General features: G+C 44.4%; 1 protein-coding gene across 3 annotated transcripts in view; it reads left to right on the top strand.

Annotated features, from left to right (window-relative positions):
• Positions 1-962: 962 nt before the first annotated feature.
• ATL2 (atlastin GTPase 2) overlaps positions 963-25,098 on the top strand; it is a 40,815-nt gene continuing 16,679 nt past the window's right edge. For 2 of the 3 annotated variants that reach the window (XM_041476853.1, XM_041476854.1), the window contains exons 1-3: positions 963-1,055; positions 1,492-1,707; positions 21,058-21,353. In XM_041476853.1, coding sequence (XP_041332787.1) covers positions 1,578-1,707; positions 21,058-21,353 — 426 coding nt within the window. In that variant the 5' untranslated portion in view covers positions 963-1,055; positions 1,492-1,577. Of the gene's footprint in view, positions 1,056-1,491; positions 1,708-4,318; positions 4,412-21,057; positions 21,354-25,098 lie in introns of those variants that run through there. The other variant, XM_041476855.1, reaches the window with a different exon arrangement.

Genomic DNA, 25,098 nt, shown 5'->3' with positions numbered 1-25,098 from the left:
TGCTTTCGTGTGCCTCTGCAAGACTGTCACCTCCCTGGGCATCCCACCGCCCCAGAGAGCCACACAGGCCAGCAGGGCTCCTGAGCCTGCCCACTGCCCTTTCCCCAGCTGTGACACAGTCCCTCGATTTAAACCCTTAATCCTGGGAAGATTGTGCAATAGCTCCTTCAGGCTGAGAATGGATTATGCCCGTTTCAAAGGTATTTGGCACTCTGGCTGCACCGGGAGAGCCCAATCAACCGGCCCAACCTCTCCTGCACGAGCACCTGCAGGCAATTCTTGCAGCTGGTGCCTAGCAACTTGCTCTAAGCTGCTCTCACAGCTAAAATTCAATGTTCTTTCCACCTTCCTCCCCAGAGGAGCAGCTCCTGGGTCAACATCAGGGAAGAATGAGACATTTCTCACCCAGCTTGCTATAAATTAGTGGTATGGGAGGGGCTGCTTTCTCTCTCGAGCAGGTGTCCTGCAGCCAGCTAAAAAGGCATCTCCTTTCAGCATACGGGACAGCTTCAGGTTGAGGAGATTAAGTAAAATAGGTTTTTTTTCCCCCTCCTTCCCAATTTGTTTTCTGCTCCCAAATGCCTCTCCCTTCTTGCAGTTCTCCACAGAAGAACCAGGCTTGGATTCATACTGTATCTCACCTTGGCTTTGCTTGGATGAGCCCCAGGTTGTGCCAACACACACGGGTAGCTGTGCTGAGCACTCTGCAATGATGCACAGCAACTTTTAGATCACCTGTGTAACAAATGAATCTGAGAGAGATGCCCCTGGGAAATGGCGAGCACCAGAAAAAAAAAAGCATAGGAAACCAAGACTGCCTGTTTATGAGACTGAGATGTTTGCCGAGGTAGTGAGGCAAACGTCAGCCAGCCTGGGCAGGACCGAGCAGCGTGTTCCTGCGTGTGGGCAGGGCACAGGGATGGGTGCTGGGAAGAGGGAGCCAAAGGGAGGATCCAGCTGCAGAGTGGGCAGGGGCTCGGGGAGCAGCACATCCTCCAGCGCCTGCTGGCACGGTGCAGAGGGAGGAGCGCTCCAGCTGGAAGAGTTGGGAAGCTGTAAGTAGATGAAGTCCATAAGTAGTAGGGCTGTGGTACGGCAGCCTGGGTGTTCTTCAGAGAAAAGCAGGACGAGGTGCCATGTAGGGCATTTCCAAACTCTGGGAGGGCACGTGTTTGCCTCTGGGAATAAGCCCGAGATCCAGACGGATTTCCCAGCGGGAGTCTGTTAGGACATCTCAGACTTGCCTGAGTGACACAGCTCCCTGGTGGGGTCTGGTGGGAGGGCAGCTGACTCCTGCCTGCCCTGGCTGTTCCCAGAGCTAGCGCTGGTTCACCGCTGCAGAGCTGACCTCTCCTTGCCTCCCCAGTTTTATTCCTTGGGAAGCCCTGGGTGGTCCTAGTAACTGCAGCCAGAGGGTTGGAGGTGCCTTATTGCTGTGGACAGGGTGGGTGTCAGCAGAGTCACCTTTATCTCAGACCTGTCTGTCCTCAGCTGCTGACTGCCTGCAGCACTGCACAGTCTGGAAGGAGGAGTGGGAATCTCCTGGTCACTAGTTTGGACTCGGAAGCCTGAAGCAGATGAGGAGAGCGGTTGGTAAGCGCAGAAGCACCAATGGAGATGTCTCCAGCTCATCCCAGGACCCTCAGCCCTCCAAGGTGGATCATGGCTCTGTTCCCCAGCCCAGCAGTGGTGCTCAGCATGCTTCAGGTAGGTGTTTGGCTGAAGGATTTGTTATCATACGGATTACTTTAAACAAGCCCAACTGCATTGCACAGGCTGGCTGATGAGGATTGAGAAACACTTTATACAGAAAGGCATAAAGGACCCAAGCCTGATTCAGCCTTTCCTAGTGTCCAGTGGATGCTTCTAGCCTGCATGGGTCAGGAACTGGCCAGTCCCATGCCATGCTGTTATTCCTGAAGGCCAGGAGACATTGTGGTGGCTCTGTTTCCCTTCCAGCCGCAGGAAGGGACAGCTCTCCAAGCAGCATGGCTGAGCAGCCTTTGTCTCACTGCATGGTGTTTGCTGGCTGGCCCAAAGTGGGTTTGGGACAGCAGAGTTTTCAGAGCAGCATGGCCAAATCCAGGAGAAGATGCTGCCTGTAGTACAAAACTGACTCTGGGGGCTGAAGGGACTACTGGCCCAGCTGGCACCCAGGGTCAGGAATCCTTCTGCTCCAGCAATCCCTTCCCACCACAGCCTGCCTGTGGTTTGCACAGTTGCTCCCAAGCTCCTTCCAGGCCAAATCCATAGCCAGCTTAAGCAGTTTCAGTCCTAACTCCTTTTCTAGCCTGGCTCAGGAATGTAGCTGGAATGCAGTGGAGATGGGGACCTTTGCAACCAGGAGAAGACCTGTTGATAGCAAAATCCTCAGCCCAGAAAATGTCTCCTTCCTTCCTGCAGACATAAGAGGACAGAATTAAGGCTGAGCTTTCTGACCTCCAAGTTCCTGACTTCTGCTCTCACGTTACAGCAGCAGCAAATCCTGTTGCATGAAGCAGAAATCTATCTGTCTGAACACGCACTATTTCAAACTCTTCTCTGTGTAAACTGTTCCAGACTTGACCAGGAACAAGGCTGTTTACTAATAGCAGAATTAGGAAACTTCTTTAGTATTATGGTGGTTTTCCCCCTGTTTATTTTAGTTTGCATATTGAGCTGCTGAAGCTTAAATTTGGCAGCTAACATTGTCAATGTGTTTTACTTCAAGTTATTTCCCTTCCCTTGATTGCCTGAATATCTCTGCAATACCTCTGTGTACAGAGTGTGCTCTGCCTTCCTTCCGATGGAAAGAAAGGTTTTCCTTCACTTGGTATGAGTTTAGAAGGACAAGCAATGGTATGCTCATTTTCAGCAAAGAAATAGGGGATATTAAACGGCCAGTGGCGATATTTTTGGGTTATTTTCTAGCAGTCATATGAACGCTTTTGTACAAAGGGGTTGAATCCTGCTTCCATTTATTCTGACGTAAATCTACAATAATAAAGTTCTTTTACAGAACTGCATATTTTATTAATCCAAGTGTCATAACTAGAATGAATATATGATAATAGTTTGATCGTTGTATCCTTCTGCAGTTCTTACTTGCTGTGATTGCAGCATCTTTTAGACATTTTACTTTCTTTTTCATGTGTTGTAGGTATTAAACTTTCTGACACAAGGGCTACCAGTGTAAGTACTGCAGGAGTGTCATGAACCCCTTTGTTAGGAAACCCCCTATGTGCTACTTTGATAGTAAAGGAAAGTGAGTTGTAGGTGCTTCCGTGATAGGTCGTTTTTACTTTGAAAATCTCTTCTGAGCTTTCTCTCCACCTCCATTTTGGCAGAACCAAACTCTGTTTGCTTTTAAGATTGCTGTCACTCACAAGCTGCCTCTCCAGAACTAAGTAAGTTGGCATAGCTAAAAATTGAGAAAAATGATTTCTGCAGAGAGCATTGCCACGGTGAAGTGGGGTTTTGCAAGCCTGTTGCTCACTTCACATGATGATTTATTGGACATTGTGTTCTTCTAACGAGTGACAAGGTCATACTGACCAATTTGCCTGAGAAGGTTTACACAACCTTTAGCAATAGGAAACCTCACAGACTTAAAAACTTCATGCAGTAAGGGCAGCTCACTTTCACAGCTGGCCTTTTAGAAGGATGAAGCAAGGTCAGTTCGGATGGAGAGGAGCAAGACTCTTGCAAACCCCAGAGACAGCAGGAATGTTTGGTTCCTTGGAAACTTGTGTGGCTTGTTCTGATTTAGAGCTGTCCCGCGTGTTTCCAGCCCCAGTGCTACAGTGAGGAGCGAGGAGCTGGAGTTACGGCTGGCAATGCAGAGCGGCCCGCTCGCTCTCCTGGCTGTCCCCCGGCCCAGCAGAGGGGGAGCCAGCAGGGCGAGGGTGCAGGTGGACACCAGCACACGGGTCACGGTCCGGCTGTGAGCTCTACGCGAGCGAGCTGTGGCCGAGGGAGGCAGGGAGGGACCCCTGAAGGATGCGCTGCCTCAAGAGGTGTTTTGTACGGCCGGGGGGCCTCCTCACCCCGTGCCCTGCGGGAGCCCCGCTGCTCCATCTCAGCGCACGCCGTGAGGGAGGCACTCAGCTCGGGGGCTGGGCCTGTGTGCATGTCTGTGTCTCTGTGTGTGTGTATGTATGTGTCTGTCTGTCTCGCTCTCTCTGCGCTGCCCTCAGGCCGCCCGGCCCCTCAGCGCTTCCCCCTTCCCGCTGCAGCCCCCGGGGGTTGGGGCTCCAGCTCCGGCCCCGCCCCTCCCCGCGCGAGGCCTCGCCCCGCGCGCAGCCGGCGGGCGATAAAGGTCTCGCGGCGGAGCTCTGACGTCACGGGGAGTTAATTTTAAACCCGGACAAGATGGCGGCGAGGGACGCGGCGCGGCGCGCGGGCCCGGCCCGCCACCGGCCCGCCCCGGCAGGTAACGAGGCCCGGCGGCGGCACCGGGGGCGGCGGCACCGGGGCTGCGCTCGCGAGGTCGGTCCGGAGCGCGGGGCTGGGCGGCCTGGCGGCGCCGCGCGGCGCCGGGGGAAAGGCCCCCGTGTCTCCCCCCTCCTCAAAATGGCGTGGGCGGCCGCCCGCCCCCGAGGGGCGGCGGGGAAATCGCGGCAGCGGCCCCTGCGCCCGGCCCGCGGTCGCTCCCCGGCGGGGTCACCCCGCTTTCCCCGCTCTGCTGCCGGGGCCTCCCCCGCTGCGGTCGGCGGCCCGTGCCGGAGCGGGGGCGGCCCGGGGGCCACTGTCGGTGACCTTATTCCCCGCTGCGGTGCGGCCGGCCTCACCGTGGGTGCCTCACCCCCGGCAGGAGCGGGGGCTGCGGCCCCGGCGCCCGCGGGGCGCTCGCGTTGCACAGTGCCGGGACCGGAGCCAGGTAGCTCGGAGGGCGCCGACTTTCCCGGGGCCGCGTCCGCTTGCGGAGGGAGCAGCCCCGGGCAGCTCGGGGAAGGAGGTGACTGATCCCTGTCGGCCCGTCCCCCACATGGAGCTGGTGCGCTCCGCTGTCAGCGCGGCTCTTGCCTGTAATCTATCCCCCGGTGGGGATGGGACATGGCTTTGGCTGGGTGTTTAGCCTCGGGTGTGCTGGAGTCTGCGCAGTGTGTTTCTTAAAGTATGGTTATTTCTCGGGAACGGCTTAAAAGCTGGGAGCTCGTAGCATCTCCCTGCCGTACGCTCGGCGAGGGGGGCAGCTGGGGCTTGTGAGGGTTGTACCGCCTCGAACGCTGAGTTGGATCATGTGAGGTTTTTAGCACTGCACTGGAACACTGAACTATTTTAACATCTTTGTTGTGTAACTCTCACTTAATTTGGAAGCACAACGATTGGACTGGGCGCAGTTAAACAAAACCTAGCAGATGCCATGTGCCACGATTGGTTTCAATTGCTTGATTTGCAAGCCAACTAGAGATAGGGAAATCTAGCTGCACTATAAACTGGGAGATACAGAATGACAACTCACCTGGCTTGATTTACAGGGAGGAAAAGGCAGTGCTTCTGAGGATCAGGAAAAGTTTGATTGTGTTTGGCAGCATTGCAATTTGAATAATTTAAAAGAGCCCAGAGATTGAAGTTGAGGTTATGATACTGCTTTACTGCTCAAGGACTGGTCTCTCTTCCTCCCAGCACTGCTCAGTTTTCTTTGATTTCAGTTTTCTGTGTTTTTGCCACTCTGTCATTTAATTATCTCAAAGCATTAGATTATTGAATAGTTTTCTCAAGGTCATAAAAGTGCCAGCACACCTGTAATAAATGGCCTTTAATTAGCTATGCCATCATTAGCAGTGGAAACATGTACATGTCACTCTTAGTTGCATCTGAACTTTAATCATGGAACAGCTTAGGTGATAGGGTCTGTGTGGATGACCTGTGCCTGCCTGCAGAAGGGCTTTCTGTACAGTGAAATGAAGCAGAGGGATAGGTTGGAATAGTTACAAGAGCAGGAGTGAAACAGGAGAGGCCTTTAACTCCTCCTGTACCATTACTGAGTGTTGCTTAACAGCTGTTATGTCCTAGCTTACCCTAAAATCAATAATCGTGTTACAGCACCTCCTCAAATAATAGCACTAGTTTTGTTTTTTCAGCTGGAGTTATTTTGAAAGCAGTGAGTGGAGTTGAGGAAGGCTGTATGCTTTCCTTTTCACGTTCACTTGCCTGCAGCTTTAAACCCAGCAGAGAAATAGTTACAGCACAGAAGAGTTTTACTTGAATTGTTGTGAAAGCATTGTTTTTAAACGTGACAGTCTGTCCTGGTTTAGGAGGCTGGGCAGCTCTTCTTCGTGTTGGATGCACAGGAATGCTTGAGCCACTTCTTACAAGAGTCCTAATACTTCTTAGGTACCTTGTGTCAACTGCAGTCCCTGTGGTTTGCTTAAATATCAATGATTAATATTTTCCTACTGACTGTACTAATAAAGTAGCACTGATGGAGCAAGGTGCTGTGATAGATGAGTTTTCTCTTCCTGCCCTAATAATGGAAGGTACACTGCCTCATGGTGGCTAGCCTGAACAGGAGCAGGTCTGCTGTGGGGAGAAGGGCTGGGGATTTTCCTCCAGTGTAATAGAGGAGCACTTCTCTCCTGGTGGCTGCATCACATCGTCCCCAGCTTTGAGTTTCCCAGCTTCCAAACCAGATGAAACAGGCAAATGGAAATGCAGGTGTGAATTCTGTGGCCTGTTGGTTTGGTAGTGAAACATGGTGGTGTTGGTCACCAGCACGATCACAGGCTTCACTTCAGTGCTGTAATAAAAGTACTTTTAACTTTGTGCCTGTTGTCAGTAGACTGTTGTACATCTTATCACAGTCCATGGGAGTTTCAAGGACGTTCATAGGGAAAACTACCAAATTTCACTCAAATGTTACCTTACATAAAGTGCGGTTGAATTTGCTTTTGTTCTTGTATTACGATTATGAACAGACCCCATCCCTGGGATGATTTTTATATTCAAGGCAGTCTTTGAATGGGAAGTTTGAAACTTTAAAATCAGGCTGAGTTGTTTTCTTGTTTTTAAGTTTACTTAATTTCTTTTTCTACTGTTGCTGCGTGCTGTGCCCTACAATGTGATCTGTGAGCTGCCTGAGTGCATTTTTTCAACTTTTTTGCTGAGGGCTGCATTTACTTCTTAAACTTTCTATACTAGTTGTTAGCATTTTAGGTTTTGTCTTTAACCTCAACTATCTAAGGTGAACAAGGCATAAAAAATATTTTCTAAGTTTCTGCATAGGCTGTATTTGCCATTGGTCAGTAACTGAAAAAATTCAGAAATACTTATATATGGTGGTTCTTTAGACTTTACTCTTGCTGAAGTGTGACTGGGTTTCTTTTTTTTAAACATTTTCAACAACTTGAACTTCCTGAGATGTCCTGGGGGAAAGATAGAAGTAGCTTTCCTTGGTTTTGGAAGGTTGTTCTTGATATGATACAAAGAATTGTTGTCTCATCCTGTAGCTGATTTTAAGGTCATGGTGCTGCATACGGAGTTGATTTACTGAATACATTTCTGGGGTTGGGATTTGTGTCTGAAAGGCCAGAACAAGCAAATGAGCAAAAGTTGCTGTTTAAGATATATGTGAAAACATGGCTCACATTGATGTCTGCTGTTTCAGTTAGCTGCAAAGAAATGACTGATAAGAAATAAGTGATGTCTTTTAGGATAAGAATTACAATCAAGGCATTTCTAGGAGCAATTTAATACATAATAGGAACTTGTGTTTTGAGAGCATTGGTAACTAACTTGCCTGACCTTTAGCTTCTGCTTATTTCTGAAAGAATATATTCTGTGTAGTGTTTGTTTCCAGGAAGACAAGACTTTGTTTGCTTGCCAAGCTTTTTGAAAAACTTTGAATATAAAACTTGGAAGGACTGTTGAAGTTCCTTACTTCAACTCCCCAAGCTGGTGTTTAACTGGAGCTCTTGCTCTGCAGCAAATCAAGGAGCTCACTGTCCCCCTTTGTGTTTGGGAGGGAGCCCACATCCCTGTTCTAGGGCCATAATTATCTCTACAGGATGTGTAAACATGTGAACATCCTCCATAAGTTGTCTATTCAGTTTGTCTGGAATTTGTCACTGAGAATTTTGGCTGCTCCATGGGAATGTTACTCCTTGAAGTAACAAGACTGCTTTATATCTCAGTGTGAGAATAGTAGATCTTTGAAGCTATGTAAGTATCTGCTTCAATTAGCTAAACAGGAAAAGAAAGAGAAAAGCTATGCTAATTTAATTATGGTTAGTAGCTGGCTTCTCTTTAAGTTGAAAAACTTAAAGTAGAATGTTTGCCACCAAAGATGGCGCTACTGTGCATCCAAGGCAGTCCAGAGGAACTTCCTTGAGTAAATGCAGGTAAGATGGATGTTGGGATTCCTGTTTGATGCCCACTTGATATGAGCAGCACTAATAGGAAATCAAGTATAAGGTGAAAGAGAAGTCCGTCTGGGCCTTTGCAGAAATGATTTATGAAAATACAGCTTATTTTAAGAGTGGCCCTGCTCTTGTCTATCATGGAGGAATCGGTGAGAGGATTGGCAAAAGTCTACGTAAAAGGCTGCATAAAGTGTGTTTTGGGGAAGGATTTTTTGTTCACAGCTTGCTTACTTGGTCTCTATTTATACTTTGTATGCTGGAAACTCTGATACGCTTTACTAGGAGGGGTGATGTCTCGTGTAGTTTGTTGTTTTGGTTTTTTTCCTAAATGTATTTTCAGCTTTATTTTCAGTGCAGATGATGAGCAAACAATGGTTGCACTTCCAGCCTATATATTGGTGATTTTTGCATGGCAAGGTGGGATTTCCTACTGCAGGTCATAGCATGTTTCTTTCAAAGGACTGGAATAGAAGCCAAAATGTTGAAGACTTGAACTGATAAGATGTTGTACAGATTGTAGACATGGAATGTAGAACGCAATTTCCAGTGAATTGATATTTGAGAGTAGAACCTAATTTGCTCTTACGCAGTTGTTGTTCCAGTGACATCAGAATCAGGTTCCAGTCTGTAGTTTGTGTCAAATTATAATGCATTTATTTTCCCACTGTCACCTCAGAGATAAGCATGTTGAATTTACAAGTTCTTATTAGTCTCAGTAAAATATTTGGAATGTCTTTTTGAGCAAGGTGTTGGATAATACCTCCAGGATAACAAGGTGGCACTTTTTTTTTTTCATTTGGATTGAAAATTACGGAAACTTGTTGGAGAACATGTGTCAACTGTTTGTACTGACGTGTTAGGACTGCTTTCCCTGTGTTGTGCATACTTGGAAAAGTTGTTCTCACCTCTTATCTCCTCCAGCAGGGTGGTACTGCTGAGTGGAAGAGTAAGTGCTGTTATTTTAGCTGTTTCTTTAAACCCAATCCTGTGATAATACTGCCTGCAAACTTGCTGTCTTGTTCCCTTCCCGCCTCGACCTCTTCTGCATGAAAGAAAGGGTCTTCTGGCTTTTACTTGTAGGTGTTCATTTGCCTTGGTCCGTGTGGTGTGATCTACTTGGGGAACTGTAAACTTTTGGGAAACGTTCAATCTGTCAATCCTTTGCCTAATATGGGAATCATCACAGCCCTGATTTCAGGGGAGGAACAGTCACTTGAAGTATGTGAACTCCTAGGCATGGAGACAGAAGCTGGGCCTCCTTTAATGTGTAGCTTAGACATAAAATAATAGTGAAAATAACTGCTGTAGAAAATGAGGTTAAGGCTCTTGATATAATCAAATCACTTCCTTAAAGCAAGAAGTCATCTTGCTTTTAAGAGAATTAAGTTTCTTAAATACTTTGTAATCCTGAACTAAGGAACTGTGTTTAAGATTTTAAACATTGCCTTGAAGCTGCCCTCAAAGCAGCTAACACTTATCTTTCAGGGAACAAAGTCTTAAGCTTGTCATTAGGGTAGGAAGGGAAAGCAGTTCAAAATTCTTAAACGGAAATCTTTTGAACTGCTGGTATGTCAGGCTCGTTGCTAATAAATTGTTTGGAAAAGTGCAGTAAGTAATGATTTTGAGGGTTAGGACATAGAACTGGAGTATTTTCTAAAGCTAATAGTACTATAGAAATAGCTGCTGAAGACCTACATGTTATGTGTTGAGATTTAAAAGGTAAAAACCCTTTCAAAATAAAATACTGCTGGTACAAACATTCAGAAATGTGACTTCTGCTTTTAAATTTAATTTTTTTCAATAGAAAAATAAGCACGCTATCTACTGTGAACATTTGGATAGCAAATGTGATTAAATGCTTGTAGAACCTTGAGATGCTATGAGAAATCTTGCTTGTTTGAGAAGATCCTCGAAATGCAGCTTGGTGCTTTTGAAGAGGTTGGAAGTTGGCTTGTGAAGGACTGAATATTATTCTTAGTCTTGTTCTAAGTACTTTGAGTTGCAGACATATCACTGTGTCATTAATCAAATATCAAACTGAGTTGTTCTTTAGTCTAATCTTTTGTTGATTTATTTCTGTGGTGCATTAGGACTAGATTAAGCTTTAGTGAGCTTTGAAGAGGAGCACACTGCTATCTTTCTCTGTTTCAGTTCATCTTATAATCCTAGCCTTTTCTCCCCAGAGCTTACTCTGTATACTGTAAGGAAAGATTTCATGAATCCACCAAATGAGGACATTAAGTATGATCTACAGAGACTACACTGTTGGTTGGAGGGCTGTGCTAAAACATGCAGACTTTGTAGAGTTGTGTTTGCCTCTTTCTTCTTCACCTAAGTGAAAGATGTATATTAAACCATTGTGGTCTCAACATAGGGTAGTCCTGCAGAAAAGCACTTTGATTGTCCAGATGTATTTAGACAAGTTTGAGAACTTGATGTGAAGTAGGAAGCAGCCCCCCCTCTGTGTTTGTTCTTGTTGGTTTGATAAGTGTGGCTTGCCTTACACCTGAGATTGCTGGCTTCTTTGACTTCTATACCTCTAGGCTTGCCTGGCCAGCAGCCATCAATGTACACATGACAATGGCATTTCCTGTCTCAGGAAAATGTATTTAAAAATCAAAAATGCTCCAGTTGAGACTTGTTTTGTAGCAGTGGCTGATGTTTGTGTGGTGACAAGAGTTGTGAATGATGTTAAAAATCGTTAGGTGACTGGGTGAGCCTTGAGCCCTTTGAACACAGAAAGGTGCTTGTATGGAGCTGAGCTGCTGAAGTGTGTGTTATAATGTCCTTGGAACAACTTAACTAGTGATATTGAAATCAACGTTTTTCTAATCCACTCCGTAGTAGGCCCAGCTCTCAGCGGGTGCAGTGTATTCAGTACGTGTGTTCAAGGGAATATTCCTCCCGTGCAGGAAGGACTGTGCCAAGCTCAAGATCTTCCTGGCCTGTAACACTGACAAACTGAAACCTGTGGCAGCCTCCTTTTGTAAGGGAAGGAAACCCTGTTCTTAAGTGAAGGTTAACAAATGTGTTGGCTACCCCAGCCTGAACTTTCAGATAGAGACAAATCTTTGGCAACACACAGTCAGATTCAGTTACAGCCCAGTTGTCTACCCATCTTTGCAGTGTTATCACATATCACCAAGTCAGTTCCTACATGAATATGCTTCTTAACTGTACTTGTGAGTTTTGGGAGTCTGGAGAAATTTTCCAGCTGAACTGGGTTGTAGTTACAGAGCTGAACTTTTCTTTTGGCACCAGTGCCCAGTGAAGCAGTCTGTGCCTCCCCCTCAGCAGTGCTGGTGTGGCTGTTTCGGAGGCTGCGGAGTGCAGAGCACATCACTTGGTGTCCAAGATAAGCTGGTGCTGGACCTGGGACAGCAGTGCCAGCACAGAGGGCGGCAGCGCTGGACTGTCCAACAGTGCAGCTGAACTGTGCCCTGCAGAGGAGACTGTGTGGCTCTGCTGTTTGTTTGTCTTCAGTTCTAGTGCTGGTTGGATTTCTATTTGAGGTGATACAGTTTGTAGGAAACTGCTTGTATTGGATTGCTTTTTCTGCTGGTTTGGCTTCAGTAGCTGACTTGACTCTAAGCAGTGTTGGATATGTGGCAGAATTAGCAGGAAAGGCAGTGTGGTGCTGCATGGTGCTGGAAATGGGAAAGAGTGGGAGAGCCCTTGTGAGTGGGTGGTTAAGACTCAGCTGTGCTATTGAAAAAGGCTTGAAGAGGCAGCGGGGAGAGGGGAGGAGGCACTTACTGGCACTGTCCCGTTGGCAGAATTAATGTACTTTGAGCTGTTGCCTTAACAAGGGATTTGTGTGTAGCAGCAGCAGTGATGCCTGGCAGAGACTCAGGAGTTGTGGCTGTAGGTGTGGGGCTTTGAAGTGTATGGACTTAGGTACTGTATCAATTATTATGGGTTAATTGCAGGAAAGGGATATGGCAGCCCAGACCTATTTCTCTACCTGCTTAGTAGCAGGGACCCTGATAAAAACTATTTTTGTTGTAGCTGTGTGAGAAAAATCTCTTCCTTCAGTAGAGATAAAGTGAAGACATGCAAATTGTGAATTTTAAATTTTTATTTGCTTCAGTTCTCTTTAACTGTGCCTTGTGTGGAACTTTTTTCCTGTTTTGATTGTTGATCTGGGTGTTAATTGTGTTGACACATGTTGTGTTTCCCCTGTTTACGCTTCCCTTTCATCTGATGGATGTGAGTGACCCTACCAAGGTAGGAACAGTTAAGAAGGGAGAAGAAGCAGCTGAAATATTTAATGGAGTTGTCTGCAGGTAGTTACACTAGTTTGCAGACTGTGTGATCTAGAGAAGAGAGTTTTTTAGAGAAACCTATGCTCTGTCTGTATGGACCTTTATTATTTGAAATGAAATGTAGAATTCTGGGGTTCAGTGCTGGAAAAACTGGCTGGAAGGCTCTCAGCTGCAGGAACTGAGAGATGGGAAGCTGAGTGTGAACTGAGGTTGGGCTGAAAGAGCACTTTTAGTTGGAAGCTGTATTGAATTGTTAAGGTTGGAAAATCTATCTAAGATCAGAGTCCAGCTGTTATCCTGGTGCTCTCATGTTCACTGCTAACAGCGTGTCCCCAAGTGCCACATTCACTTTTTTTTGAACACTACAAGGTATGGTGATTCCACCACTTTCTGGGCCAGCCTGTTCCAGTGCCTGACTACCCTTCCCATGAAGAAATGTTTCCTGATACCCAACCTAAACCTTCCTTGGCACCATTTGAGGCCATTTCTTGTCACTTGTCACCTGGGAGAAGAGACCACCCCCCACCTCACTACAGCCTCCTTTAAGGGAGTTGTAAAGAGTGCGGAGGTCATCCTGAGCCTCCTTTTCTCCAGGCTAAACTCTCCCAGTTCCCTCAGCTGCTCTGATCAGACTTGTGCTGCAGACCCTTCCCCAGCACCTCAGGGTCTTTCTTGCAGTGAGGGGCTCAAAGCTGAGCCCAGTATTTGAGGTGTGGCCTCACCAGTGCTGAGTACAGGAGGTTGATCACCACCCTCATCCTGCTGGCCACACTGCTGCTGCCATTCAGCTTGCTAAAAGCAAAAATGAAAGGTTTGAGCCTCTTTGGTGTACTGTGTTTCCCTGCATTGGTGTTTGTGACTAACAACTTGTTTATGCTGGAAATGAGTAGGAAACCTGCCCCTTTGGCATACCTTCTGTACAGCCAAAGGAAGCGCTCACTGCTTTCTGCTGAGCTCCTCTGTGGCCGTGGTGCAGATGCACCTCGGTAACTAAACCACCTCTGAGTGGCAATTGAAAGACCAAACATGGGGTAATTGTAGTTGGCATCTCTCATTTCATTCTTTTCTCCCTATTCTCGCTCAAAATACCAATTTAGGTTAGCTACTTATTGTTTAAATTACTGGCTGTTGACATGAGGATGCATACAAGGTACGTAAAACACGGTTATGGCCTAAACCAATTAGAAAATACTGACTCCTTGAGTGAGCAACAACCTTAAATGAAATCACTCTGAGACAGAAGCAGAAGTCTGCCTGGTTTAAATGTGTGTGGCCTGCAAGGATGCAGTTAGCTTTCAGTGTTCATGAGGAACTGTCACATGCCATTTCCAGAGTTCATGGTGAACTAGGGCACTGTCAGATCTGGAGTACTCTCATTCCCATCCTCAAGAGCCTGCCTGATGGATAAGAAAGGGGAGAAAAAGTGAGCAAGAGGCCTTTTAATGCTTTAATCTGCCCTTAGTGTTTTAATACAGCTTTCTTTGAGGGGGCTGGAAAAGTACTGGTAAATCTTACTGTGGGTAGAGATCCTGTTAGGTCCTTCAGTGAGTGTGCTATTAATAGCTGTGATTTTTGGGCAGAGGGGAAGAAGGATGGGAAGCATGCTTTGCCATTGTCCTTACCCTGCGTGATTTTTCTTGTAGCTACGGAGAAACATCTTTCTTAGCAAGTTCACAATGTGCTTTCTAAAAAGTAGTCATTATATATTTTTTTTAAACTTACTGGGTTTGTACTGCTTCTGTCTTAGCCTCTGCTTATTGGCATTCTCTTACCTGTATTGGTTGAGAAGAGCTGAATTGGAGGGTTGACTTTTTTTGCTACGTTTTCATTGTATGAAGTTTCTCTTGGTTTTTTTTGTCCCCGTAAAGGGAGAACACAAAATGCCAGCTTATGGGTGTTTTGTGTAGGGGAGAGCTGTCTGCTCCTGCATGCATGCTGACCATTCAGCAGAGAAGCAATTTAAGGCACTTAGGAGTAGACAAGCCTATTGTTTGATTAGTTGTGGAGCTTCAGAGGTATCTAGGTCATCAGAATATCATCTTTTTCCTCTTTCCTGACAGAATTGTAGCTTCAGGTGCTTCTCGCTTCAGCTCACAGTTTATGTAACAGTTCTAGATCTGTCCCTTTAACATCCCATTGCCCTGAAGGAACACAGAGAGTTAAATGTCTTTCCCCCATACCCTGTCCTTACTCCCCTATTGGTCTTACTGGATATCCAAACAAGTCTTTGGAACTTAGCTCATCAGTCCTATTTATAGCTGAAATATTCAAAACATTTAATTATTTCTGGCCTTAAAACGAGCTACTTGGCACTATTTACTAGTCAGCAATAGGAAAGCAGCGATGCATTAAGGTCTGTGGCAGCCCCATAGTTTGGTGTGAGTTTATTGCATGGAGTAGCACTGCTGGAAAAAGGGGAGGACAATTTTGTGGCTTAAATCTAGTGATTTTTTATTTTTTTCCAGAAGATGTGTCCAAATAAGGTTTGAAGGTTAACATATTTTCTTTCTGTGCTCTGGAACTCACTTCACACATGCCTACACTTCCCTTCGTTCACTACATCAAAACAAGAAATGTTTAAGCACTTTGTCTCCCTTCTCTCCAAGGAAAATTTCCTACATGAAGCACTGGGAGAATGCCTTACTTTGAAATGCAGTGCAGCAGTTTCCTCATGATAAATTATTTTAAGCTTTTGATTCAAGCCATGAACTCCCTCAGCGTGTGGAGGTTGAACAAAATTTCAAGCAAGATGGCTTGAGCTTAGTGTAGCTCACTTCAGTTTGCTTTTTGCCGTTCAGGTGATGGTGGGGGAGCCTGTCAAGCATCTGTATTGAAATGTGAGCAGGGGACTTGAACTGCTGTTGAATGGAGGCAAATGTGTGGTGCTGTAGAGCACCAGGAAAAAGAGTTCAGGGATGCTCAAAGCTGAAGTGTCTAGGGGTGCTGGAAGTCTTGATTTGAAGTTGACTTCTAGCGAAGTGCAGGTTTTTGTGCAAGCAAGATACTAAGACTACCAGGTAGAAGATTTGCAGCTTTATACTCTTTAAACGCCTTGTGATAGAGCAAATGGAAGTACTGAGGGACAGACTATGGAGGGACAGCTACACTAATGAAAGTGACTTAAAACTAAAAAGCAAATGGGATTTAAAATATTTTAATGTTCTGCTGCATTTGTGGGTAATTCTGTTCAACTCACTGTCCACAGAAGCCGTTACTAATTGTGATTCAGTGCTTGTTGATCAAAAACCTTTACTGTATCTAAAACCAAATGAGTTTAGCAATTAGTATGTGCTTTTTTTTATTTTTTATTTTTAATGAAAGGATGTGGATAATGTGTTCAAAGAGTTCAAGCTGTATTTAGGTTGAAACTCAAAGGTAACTATTTTCTGTCAATTAAAGTGCTTAAAGAGAAGAATTTGCATTTAAAGCAGGCTGTCTCTTATTTTCATGGCATGCAGGTATCTGGATGTTTTCACACTCGTGTTCTTGCACTGCAGGACAAGTAGGTCAGCTGCTGGCTGTGTACTTAGGGGAAGCAGGAACTGGCTTTTCATTTTACCTCATGCTTTAAGAAATGGGTTATTTAGTGGGGTTTGTTCAGTTGAAATACTGTCTGCATATACAAGAAGCTACTGTTCTCAAAATCTGGCTTAGTATTTCAACAAATGGTGCTTGTTCTGGGTACTTAGCTGGTGAGAATAAATAGCAGTCCTGCTGTAGTTGTTACTGAGTGGAGTGAGGAGTTTATGGGGAAAACTGAGTGGTAGTATCTTCCCTTGGCTATATTTGCTCCCATTCAAATCTATCTGCTTCTGTGTCTTGCTGCACAATGTTGCTTCTCTTGCGTGTCCCATCCTGTTTGACCTGGTTTAGGAAGTGATTGTGTCAGTCAGAAGCATGCATTAGCCCACAGGTTCTAATGGAATAATTCAGGTTGGAAGAAGCCAAAGTGACATAGGGACTGACTGGTGAACAGCCACAGTAGTAGGTGTGAATGGATGGCAGACTTCAGGGGCACATCCAGTTGATGATCTTTTTGCATCAGCTCCAGACAGAGCAGCAGATGTGACCTTAGTCTGAAGTCTGTTATTTCAGTACTAGAGAAACTTCAAAGGTCAGGTGAACATCTCGAAAAATGAAAAATATAGCTGTGAGTTCCTGGGCCTGCAGCTCTGTGCTACAAGTTCTAGTGCCATATGGTTTGACAGATGAGAACTCTTGTGTATGTACTAAAAGCCTGAGGTTCAGACCTGTGCACATGGGAATTTCTAACAGCATAGTGATCAACCCCATGAGTGAGCTTGGTGGATGTATCAGTCTTTAATCCTGTGGCAGGAGGCAGTGTTGCCTCTCTCTTGTGTGTGCAGAACATGGAACATTCCTCTCAAACAACCAACCCCTATGTGAATGTATTGGGTTGGTAACTCCATTACTGGGATGAAACTGGGCTTAGCAAAGTGTTAAAATGGACTATAAAAAACAAACAAAACCCCCAAACCAACAAAAATCTGTTGTTTTGGTTGCCTCTCTAGTAGTACTGACATGTATTGTTACGGAGACCTATAAAGGGATGCTGCCGTGAACTTTGCAAGTCCAAAGCACTGTCCAGCAGGCTAGGAAGTATTGTTACGGAGACCTATAAAGGGATGCTGCCGTGAACTTTGCAAGCACTGTCCAGCAGGCTAGGAAGCAGAAGTAGTGTAGTAGTAGAAGTTAGTGTAGAAGTGGCCATTCTGTGAATGCCACCTCTTCTAAAGTTAGTACTCATCTCTTTTATACTTGATTTGCTGGAACTGGACTATTGCAAGAACCTAGAGCAGTCTGTGGGATTGAGAACAAATCAGATTAAATTCTGAGTTTTAAGTAGTACACTGTGACTGTGCTGGGGCAGGTGAGGAATGGGGGACAGCCAAGGGACAGGGCTTTGAGTTCTGAATTGCATAAACTTCTGGCCTGAGTTGACCGGACAGTGCTGTCAGCATGTTTATTTTATGAACTACTTTGAGAACTTCTGCAGTGCTCTTGCAGAAAACTGGACTCTGAAGGGGAGTGTTTCTTGTCCTGACCTTTGTTTCCAGAGGCTGCACTGAAAGTAATTCTTGGAAGTGTAATGTGACCTTTTTCTGGCCCTGATACTGAAGTCTTCTAGAAAGACTCCCTAAGTGCTGCCTGAGACAGCAACTAGCCAGAGTGACAGGGTGAGCAGCCAGAAGGCAGGATAAAGGATCAAAAAAGGGTGTGACATCTGCCTGGGACACCTGACAGGGTTGCATATGCTGATTATGCTGCTGGGACAAGCAGTAGCACTTGTTCTGTAGTTAACATGCTTGACCTGTGCAATGTGTGTCCTGTTAATTGCCAGCTAGTCCAAAATCTTGAAAGGAGGGGTGTTCTCTGCTACTCAAGCACGAAGTTATCAAACCAGCTCTTCTGGATGGATCAAGTTGCTTTCACAGCTGTCAGCACTGTAGGTGTCCACCCTCTAAAGTGCTTGACTGATGGCCATGATGGCCTTTTCTGTAGGTAGATTGGGAACTTTTAGATATATTAAGCTAGTTAGTCAAAGGAAAAAAGAAAAGCCAACAATCTAACTTGACCCAAACCAACCAAACAAACCCAACTAGGTGCTCTGGACTTGACTTCCAATTTCTGCTGGTAAGTGAAATCTAATAGGAGTTGAGTAGGGTCTAGGATGAGTCTTCTCTCCTGTTCCCTCTGAGCTAATGAGCTTCAGTGGTGCAGAATGCTGTTAACAAGATGTGAGCTTTTAATGGGCATATTTTGTGTAACCTCTTGATAGTACTATCTCCTTGTGATAGGGAGAATTTGCTTGTTTATAAATAACTAATGATAAAGGTCCATTCCACTTGCTTGTTCTGAAATCGCCTTGGCCTGAAGAGGTTTTGTGTGGCTATGCTCTGCACTGGCACAAGGATGCTGCTACAGCTTGAGATCTTTGAGGTCTGACAAGTTTTGATGACTTCCAGGTGGTACAGGATGGTTAATGTCAGGCTCCAAGTGAATGAAGAGAAGCTGCAGGTGTAGCTTCAAACCATTTTTCAATCAGCCCTGGTTTACAGACCCAATCCCTTACTGCAGCTGTGTATTTAAGTGAAGTGTGTATTTAAATAAAAGAATAGGAAGCTGTTCCAAGTAACCAAGTTACACTTACTACCAGGGACATACCTTGGAGCAGAGGCTTTGAAGCATTGTGTGAATGTGTTTGCTAAAACATAGGCACCTCTCCTTGGAGCTATCTGACTTGAATATTTTTATCAATAGAATATTCCCTTTATGTTTGTAGGCTGTGATGCTGGAAGCTTTCTTTCTGATTGTCAAAATCTTTGTCTCTGCATACCTGGGCTATCCTCACATTTTCTGGCCTCCAAAGGATCCTGCCTATATGAGGCAAAGCCTGTATAGAAACTCTTTTGAAAAAGAGAAGAGGGCTTGTTTAATATCTGGGAATACAAAACCTTGAGGCCAAAAGTGAAAGACTTTCCTCTGAAGTGGTGACCAGTCAGTGTAGTTTGTGTAGTTTGGTGTACTGTTAATGGATTTTCTTTTAAAAGTTACTCCTTCCAGTTGTCAGGCCTGCTAGTATAATCAGTTTTTTGGCCTGCTGTGTTAGTCACTTTGAGTTAGGGTGATGCTGAGGACTGTTTTGCTCACTTGGATAATGTTGCAGTTTAGTTCTAGCTGCTTAGGATTTAACCACTCAAGTGTACTTCCTGTTCAAACCAAGCACCATGCAAGTGTAATATATTCAAACCAAATTTTTTCAAGATTTAATACCATTGGGCTTTGGGACAGCACAAGATTTGATGCTTGGAAGTGGAAACATTCTCTGTCATTTTGCAATTAAATGAGGTGTTGTCAGAGCTGGGTGAGGAGAAAATAGCTGGAGAAACTTCAGGGTCACTGTGTTACCAGTTTTCAAATTATGATAATAACTGCAGTGTCTCATTACATCCACAGAACTGGAGCCCTGCTCATAAGACTTTCGCTGGGAATGGTATCTCACATGCAAAGTCTGGCAGGAATGACTTGGCAGGTCCTGTGAGCATTGGCAGGTTCTCTGCCATGGATGAATGAAACTGTGTGTTCCATGGTGCCTCATGGATGCATCCTGCAGGAGAACACTCCTAGTGGGCTGCTTCCACAGGAAACCTCTCTGTGAGCAACACATCAAGGGATTGGGGGTGGCTGCTGCCTTGTCTTGGAAATGGAAACATGACTAGAAGGACAGTGTACTGAAAATCATATGTGATAATCCCAGATAAGTAACTGGTAGGAAGGTGCCTTGGTCAGGTTTTTGCACATGGGCTTCCAATAGAACATGGCAAAATTTAAATTGGGAGTGGGAGGCAATTCAGTAAGCACAAAGAAGCTTTCCAGATGCTTGCCAGGAAAAGTAGAGTCAGGAATGGTAGAGTTGATTTCTGCTATTGGACAAACTTCCGTGTTGTGGTGCCTGAACAAGAGAGAAGACTTCACCTTGGATAGGGTAGTTTGGTTTTCTTTTAGGCCTCTAATCCAATTAACTCCTGAATTTTAGAAGTCAGGAATATAGGATGTTGGTACTGGTGTAGTGTGTGTTTGAAGGGCTGTGTTACCTTGTCATTCATTAGTAACTTTGAGTTATAGTTTTTTCAGCTACTGTTTTATCCTGAAAAGTTACTAATTGTTAAATTGTGTTTAAAATAGTCTCTTAACTGTTTTTAAAGAGTTTATACTTACTGTTGCTAAATCTTGCTTAATAGTGCATTGTAGGAAGAATATGAAGCCAGAAACTACTTCAACTTTTTTTGTTTTCTTTTCCCAGAAGTGTTAGGGCATGCGCATGTTCAGTAGCTTATTGTCTTGCAAACAGGGAATAGACTTGCTCTAAAGTCTGTGCTGTATTGAGACTTGAAACAGTGTTGGAATTAGAGAGGAGCTTATTCATCTGGTTTTTGTTATCCTGGACTTCCATATTAGATCCGTGGTCTTGCTTGTACCTGTTGGCAAACAAACCTGTTGACAGAAAACATTAATTTCCCCTGACACCCTCACAGCAAGAACGTGGTGATATAAAAATGCCCTTTTTTAGTCCCCTTTCAAGCTTCTTTGAAACAATATTTTTTTTTTTTTTCCCCAGATAAAAGGCCCTTGACTTAAGATGCCTTTAAAAGGGGTTTTGAAGCTGAAAATCAGGGTTGGGCTTTTTTTGTGATTCTTTAATACATAAAGAATATCTGAAAGAGAGAAGATCTGAGATATAGGCTAGACACAAAGCTGATGAAAATGGACAGGGAGCTACTGTTGACCTCTTCGCTTTCCCAGGAACATCATCCTGCTGCTGCTGGAGATGTAAGCCCAGCTCAAGGCTTCACAAAAGTGAAAAAAAGAAAAGTGTTTCTTGCCCTAAGCTGTGACTTCCTAATGTGTTCTCCCCTGTCAATTTGCAGGTAAGCTTTATGAAGAAGAAGAGGATGATGCCCTGCCAGACTCAGATGCCCTGCCAGACTCAGATGCCCTGCCAGACTCGGATGACGAGGTGGAACTGGATAAGCCGCGCCCCATACAGATTGTCCTTGCTCATGAAGATGACCATAACTTTGAATTAGATGAATCAGCATTGGAAAAAATCTTGCTTCAGGAACATATTAAAGATCTTAACATAGTAGTTGTGTCTGTAGCAGGAGCTTTCCGCAAAGGAAAATCTTTTTTGCTGGACTTCATGCTTAGATACATGTATAACAGGGTGAGTAGTTTGGTTTTTTCCTGCAGGAGAACTTTGGTATTTTAGTAACTCCTCTTTGGGTTTGTTAAATTGAGCATAAATATAGCAGGTCAAAATTTTCTGATATATTGGGGGAGGGGAAGTCAGCTACTCTGCTTCTACACTGTGAAGAAGGGTATTTAAGTGAGTTTTTCAATGTACCCTATCTTGCAGTTATCAAGGGAATTTATTGGTGTCCCAGTGTAAGTGGACACAAGAAGAACTTGGATGATGATGTGTGATGGCCTTCTAGTTGAGCTTTGGGGAAGGGTTTTCCAGGCAGTGACTTGAAGGAGCCTTGGTTTGACTTTTATCTCCTGAAATCACGTTATAGCACTTGCTTTCCCATTGTTGCAAAAATAAAAATCGTACCAGATATTTAAGCAGATTTAGCTCTGATGTATGGCAAAAAGGAGAAAGTTTCCTTTTTGCTGCTTGGAATGCATTTCTGAATGCAGTCCAGGAACTCTTAAAATCCTTTTAAGTTATTGATTGATTAATGCCTGACCCAAAGTTTAATTTTTTCATTCAGTTTGTAGCTTTTGGCTAGCATTGTCTTGTTTTGAACCCTTGGCTTACATGGAGAAGGTGGAGTAGGGTGTTCTGTGAACCATACACATCTGCCTGTCACAGGTTGTGGGGTGTTTCTTTTAGTCTGCATTGTGAATATTGACAGGTCAGTGTTTTGTTGCATTTTGAAGCTCTTAGAAACCCAGAACTGATTCCTTTTTTGTGCACTGTTCTTTGGAGCTAATTTGTGCTAGCTGGCTTGAGGGAAAATCAAGATGAATGCTGCAGTTACAGGAAGTATGAGAGTACAGCTGAAAAACTTCTGGTAGTTGGCAAATGAAGACTTCCTTCTCTCAATCCCAGTGGTGCCTGTTACTGAGTTCCTCTCCCTCATTTTTAAAGAGCTGTGGAAGAAAGACCCTGAGGATAGTGTTTCAGGGTAGGAGGAATACAGAGTAGCAAGCCGGTACTCCTAACTTCTTGAGACTCTTTTAACCTAGGGAGAAAAATGTTTCATTTATTATGGATGGTGCTCAAAATTAACCAAACAATAAAACCCCCACAAATCCCTGCAAACAAAGAAAAATGCAAATTCCTACGTACAATGATCTGAGCAAGGTGCCAGGCTGGGTAGAGGTAGTGAGAGTTTCCTTTTGAAAACAGAAGGGCTGGGCTTTAAGCAAATACTCTTAATTTTCAGATTGTGAAATAAAACAAATGTTCATAATGCAAAACAGATTGAAATGCTGTTTCAGCCTTGTGTATCAGCTCTCTCTGTTTCCTTTATTGTGCAGTCACTTTTCTCAGTTTTCTATAAATGTCCTTCAAAATAGCATTTGTTTTTCTTAAACTGAAGGTGAAAGCAAGCTTGGCCATGTACTCTAACAACTGTTTCTTACCAAGAGCAGAGAAGTTTTGCTCTCCATGTGCTGCTTCTGGCCAGGTATTTCCATTCTGAAGATGTATTGCTTGCAGACCCTTAGTTGAGCTGATCCAACTCACTGATGCATCAGAAGACACTGCACTTTGCTGAATTGTTTTTCTGCCAGCTCAGTGACGTAAATTGGCTTAGGGAGGGAGTTTGACAAGCATCAGAACTGCTGCAAACTGATTGATGGGAACTGGGGGTGATGGAGGATAAATGCAACGCCTCCTCTTTGGAGCACTTTTGAGTTGTATGAAGTCAAATGATATCCTCTGCTTATCCAAATTTAGTACAGGAGGAGAGATCTTGGTATAGTTTTATAGTACTTAGTCTGAGCCCTCCATCTTTAGTCAGGCTCAGTTGCAAGTATGTATTTTCTGTGAACTAAATATTGCACAGAATACTAAAACAACTGCATTCAGTTCATGTGCCAATCAAGCAATTTTGGGGTGTCCTTTTATGTGGACGTTAACATGCATAATGAAAAACTTGCCAATAAAACCTTCAGAATCTCGTTTTTTTTGTCTTAAACTGAGTGCCAGAGGTCATGTGGTAAGTTGCCATTGTAAAAATCTCAGTGGTGCCAGCTGAAGTCACAGGTAGGATTTTGGCATGGCAGAGGTGGATCACTGCCTTCAGGGAGGTGGACATGTCATTTCAAGCACTGATCCTTAGTGCTGTGATTGCTCTTTTGAAATGGAACAGCAGCAGTTGTGTACTCAAGCAAGCTGCTGCAAGGATCCAGTGGCCTTAAGCTTTAGTAAGAGTTGGGTGCAGCAATACCTCTAAGTTTAGATGTAAAAGTTTATTTTTTTACAGGAGTGTCAGGTTTTATTTTGAATTAATCCTCAAGGTGAACTGTGTATTAATGCACTAGGCAAATAAAGCTGCATCAGGCTTTTCCTTAGTGTGGAGTACAGTTAGAGAAGTTACCCTTTAGGTGACTGAGATAAAATTGTAAAGCAACTTCTAGCTTGATTTCAGGTAAGAGCCTTTTTTTCCTCCTTCCATCTCCTGAATATCTTTCAAGCCAGCTTGATGGATGGATATTTAAAATACTGAGCTTTAGCTAAGGAGAGATGCAGGTAACAAGCTAGGAGTGTTGCAGAGGTTGGTCAGAGGCAGGCTTAAGTACATCGTCCATAAGATGAAGCAACTTCAGGTGAAGTTGAGCCTGTTCAAACACCAAAGTCTCCTGGGATATGAATCACTTGTGAAATCAAATGAGGTCATATGTAGTGCTCATTGAGGGACTTGTCAAACTGTCTGTGTAGTTTTGATCTCATTTGTTACAATTAGGAGGAATACAAAAGGAATAATGTCTGGACCAAAATGGTCTAAAGTATTCTTGTATAAAAGAGAAATGGAACATACTGAATAAAAGATTCTTTTTGAAAAGTAAAAAGCTGTAGTCCATTGACATGTACTTGTGAGATATGATACAGCATTGTCAAACTGTATCTGGAGTGTGCGGCAGCACAAAGTAGGCTTGGAGCTTTCATTTCTAGAGTGGTCTGTGGAAGCATAAGCATCTTCTGGGATAGAAAAACTACAGGGATAAGCTGTTCAGGTTTTGTGTCGTGCCTCTGGTAGAGGTGAATGTACCTATCAAAATAAACAAGCAAAGGGGAAAAAAACCCCAAACAACCAAACTCAAACAACTCACCTGTAAAGCCCTGTAGAACTCTTTACTTGCATACCTGTGTTCATTTTCTGAATTTTTATCTGCTTATCTCACCTTTGTCTGATCCAAGTAGCAGAGTTGAGTGGTGCACTCAACTCTGGGTTGTTTGGGAGAATGCTAGTACAGAACTGCTGGATTTCCTGCTTGCTGCTAGGCATGAGGAAATTGTGCAGGTTTTTTCCCATCCCCCCTTCAGAAGTAAGCAGTTTCACTTAGTTGTTTCAAGTATTTTTATTCTGTTCAGTCCCTGGGTACTCCTGCTGTGTTCTGAAATGTGAAGAAATGTCTTGAGCCGTTATCTGAAAATTCCCAGTGTCGAGTCAGCAAGGTAGAGCCCAGAAGTGAATTGAGAAATCTTCACTTTGACCTTCTCAGCGGACTCTTTCCTGGCTGGTAATCTACTCTGGGCAGTTCAAGGCAATTCATTAAATGTCTCTTATGCGAGCTTGCTGTGTTCTAGCCTGTGAAAGAAAGCTTTGTATATACTGAAATCCTCCATGAAAGAAGTGGCAGGCAGACAACAGTTTAACTGATGAGGGAGCTACAGAAAAACCTATCAAAGTGAAACTTCCTTAGGGTGCCTGCTCATCCTCCTTACTTGCCAGTGC

This window comes from Pyrgilauda ruficollis, unplaced genomic scaffold, assembly GCF_017590135.1.
Source record: "Pyrgilauda ruficollis isolate IOZ18807 unplaced genomic scaffold, ASM1759013v1 scaffold4, whole genome shotgun sequence".
In the NCBI taxonomy this organism is placed as follows: Eukaryota; Metazoa; Chordata; class Aves; order Passeriformes; family Passeridae; genus Pyrgilauda; species Pyrgilauda ruficollis.
This window is presented reverse-complemented; position numbering and strand designations above follow the sequence as displayed.